The 3,163-nt window shown below is 62.5% G+C and overlaps 1 protein-coding gene across 1 annotated transcript in view; it reads left to right on the forward strand.

Moving 5' to 3' along the window:
* Window positions 1–3,163, forward strand: part of CASKIN1 (CASK interacting protein 1) — a 16,061-nt gene that overhangs the window by 5,703 nt on the left and 7,195 nt on the right. The window contains exons 10-12 of the mRNA XM_017734266.1: window positions 462–677; window positions 2,528–2,635; window positions 2,780–2,921. Of these exons, the coding sequence (XP_017589755.1) occupies window positions 462–677; window positions 2,528–2,635; window positions 2,780–2,921 (466 nt within the window). The remainder of the gene's footprint in view (window positions 1–461; window positions 678–2,527; window positions 2,636–2,779; window positions 2,922–3,163) is intronic.

Genomic DNA, 3,163 nt, shown 5'->3' on the forward strand with positions numbered 1-3,163 from the left:
CGGTGGGGGGGCTCGGCCAGCCGGACACGGGGGGGCCGGTGCTGCGGCCCCCGGCCTGGCCATGACTGAAGCCCCACTCCCCTGGGATGGCTCTGCAGGGAGCAGGACCCCAGAAGCCTGACTGTGAGACCCCCATGAGCTGACACATGGGGCTGTCCCAGTGTCCGTGTCAGATCATCGGGATGTGTCCGTACCCTGCGCCAGGCTGTGCGTGTGCTGAGCTCCTACTGCTGCTCCTCAGCTCGGCTCGGCATCGGTTGGGTCTCGGTTCTGGCTTTTCCATGTCCCTTTGGTTGTTTTTTTGATTTGCTGCTTTTTTCCCCCTTTTCTTTTCTTTTCTTTCTTTTTTTTTTTTTTTTTTTTTTTTTTTTTTTTTTTTTTTTTTCTTTTTTGGCAGTGCAGAGCATGTCTCTATTATTTTGATTCTTTTCATTTTGTCTCTTGTTATGTTTTATTATCAGGTTCATGGGAGACTGTAACAATCCCCCAACACTTCCAAAAGATCCCGCTCCCGGCTTACGGGGCTGCTGTGCTAAACGGTGACGCCTCGTCCCATCCGTTCCATTCCCTGCCTCCACCTCCACCTCCACCACCACATTCCCATCAGACTCTTTTCAGTTCCTTTGGCTATCACAGGCTCTCCCCTAGCAGTGCCGACGAGCCGCGTTATGGACAAGGTAGTTCACCGCTCGCTTCGTGCTCTCCATGGATTTTCCTTTCTTTTCCTTTAAAGCGTGTGTCGAGTCTTTTCTCTCTGCTCGGCCTCTCTCCCTCGCCGGGGCGTTGCAGGGCGTGTGTGTGTGCATGCAGCGTGTGCATGCGCATGCATGCCTGCAGCGGGGGCAGTGGGGGCACACGGGTGGCACACGTGTGCCATCGCTCCCCCCGCACCCCCGCTCCAGCGCCGCTGTCACACCGTGTGCCCACGGCACATCCCACCCTCCCCACCGCGGTGTCCCCGTGCTCTGCCCACGGCCTCTGCGCTCCTGTCCGGGTGTGTGGGCACCCCCAAAGCACTCATGGCCCTGTGCCTGGGCAGAGCTGGCAGCGTGGTGCCACAGGGACCCTCCGCCAGCCACAGCCTCCCTGCAGGGCCCAGCTCTGACCAGGTTGAAGCTGCGCACGCGGAGCTGGAAGGGGCTGCGGCATTGGGGGCTTTCCCAGGGGATGCTCTTGGGGCTGGCTCAGCGCAGGCAGAGCCCACCTGAACCCTGGGGACCATCCCCGTGACACAGGCAGGTGACGGATGCTGCAGGTCTGTGCGCCGAGAGCACCCAGGAGCAGGGGGTTGCAGGGGTGCAGTCCTTGATGGGTGGGGCCAGGGGTCTTTGCATGTGTGAAGGAGGTTGTGTTGGGGAGCACCGAGTGGCCGTGCTGGCACTGGGGACAAGGGAGCACTTCTTTTCCCCGGGGCTTTCTCTTCTGGTGGGGTCGCACAGAGCTGCACAAGCCCAGGCTCCTCGTGGTGTGACTGTGGCACATGCAGCTCAGGGATGTCCCAGCGTGATTTGGTGTGGCCATTTGTCCCCCACTGTGCTCCTTCAGTGACTTTATCACCTTGTAACACCTGTCCCCTGCTATGGTCGGTGCTGATGGAGTGAGCAGCTCCGTGAACGGAACTGGCCTGGTTGGCACTGGGGTGACAATGTCCCACAGATGGTGGCAGTGTGGCAGTACCCCATGGCTGGCAGTGAGATGGTAACACCCCATGGCTGGTGGCGGGGTGGCAGTGCCCCATGGTTGGCAGGGCAGTGGCTGAGCTGTGGTGGGGCTGTTGCAGCACTGGCCTTGTAGGGCGGTTGTCCATCTCATCTGATGCTGTTTTACCCCCTGGGCTCAGAGCTGGGTGTCCCTGGTGCAAGTGGGACCTGGCAGAGGTGGTCAGCACAGTGAGATGGTGCGGAGCCATGCCCAGGGGTGACCCTCAAGCTGTGCCCCAGAGGAGGGCCAGGTCCTCTCATCCACCGCTGTGTCCCCTGTGTGTCACCAGGGTTTCAGCACCCGGTGCCTGGCCCTGCATGGCCCCCGTGTCCCCCCAGGTGGGTGCAGGCAGCTGCAGGGACATGGCCAGCACTACCTGGGACAGAGGACAGTGGGGTGGGAACCCTGGTCTCCACTGCTGAAGTTTGCCCAACTCCCTTTGCTCTCTGCACTTGGTCATGTCCCCATCCTGTTCTGTGAAGGGATGACACAGTCCCTGTCCCTTGTCCGGGCTCAACCAGGGCACCAGAACACCCCACTGTGGGTCTATCCCTGGCTGGTGGTAGGTAGGGGATGCTCTGCATGACGGGGGCCCAGGACTGGTCACTGTCACCTCTGCCAGCCTGGGGTGGGACAGGGCCCTAGGATGGCTCTGGCATCCCTGGGCACGGACACAGCCGGGGTCCCCACACCTTCCTGGTGGGGTTGTTCCCACGTGCAGCAGTGCCAGTCCTGGGGCCATGGTCACCTGCCCTGTGCCAAACCTGTGCGAGCCCGAGCACGGAGCCACGCACCTGACAGCCGCTCTCTCTGCTCTGCCACCAAGGGTCCCGTGGGGCCGACATGAGCCCGTCCCACCTGTCACCGTCACAGGGCGGATCAGCCGCGCCAGCCCCCACTGAGGAGATCTGGGTGCTGCGGAAACCCTTTGCAGGTACGGCGAGCACATGGCTACGACCGGCTGGGAAGGGAAGCACGTGCCAGGACGTGGCAGTGGCTCCAGTGGGGCATGGCCACACCACGGCGTCCCCTGACGGCAGGGCTCAGAGTCCTGACAGCCTCTCCTCTCTCTGTGCAGGTGGTGACCGCAGCAGCCTGGGCAGCACGGGCAGCGTGGCCTCTGCGCGCAGCTCGGGGAGCGGGCAGAGCGCGGGCAGTGGGGCGCACGCCCTGCACGCTGGCTCCGAAGGCGTCAAGGTAAGGCGAGCCCCGAGGCAGCCGTGCCAGCTGCTGTGCCACTTGGCTGCAGTCCTGCAGCGTTTGCTGCCTGCCCTGACCTCCGCTGGGACTGACGCTTGACTGGGTGCTGTGCAGTCCCATCAATACCCTGTGTGCCACCAGCAACGCTGTCACCGACAGTGGCCACCAGCGTGTTCCCTCCACCTGGCCCCTGACTGCTGCCTGGGCCTGGGCTCAGCCCCTGGCAAAACATTCCACAGGTCCATCCAGGGCTGCTGTGCCG

Source organism: Corvus brachyrhynchos, unplaced genomic scaffold (genome assembly GCF_000691975.1).
Source record: "Corvus brachyrhynchos isolate BGI_N302 unplaced genomic scaffold, ASM69197v1 scaffold5, whole genome shotgun sequence".
NCBI classification, from domain to species: Eukaryota; Metazoa; Chordata; class Aves; order Passeriformes; family Corvidae; genus Corvus; species Corvus brachyrhynchos.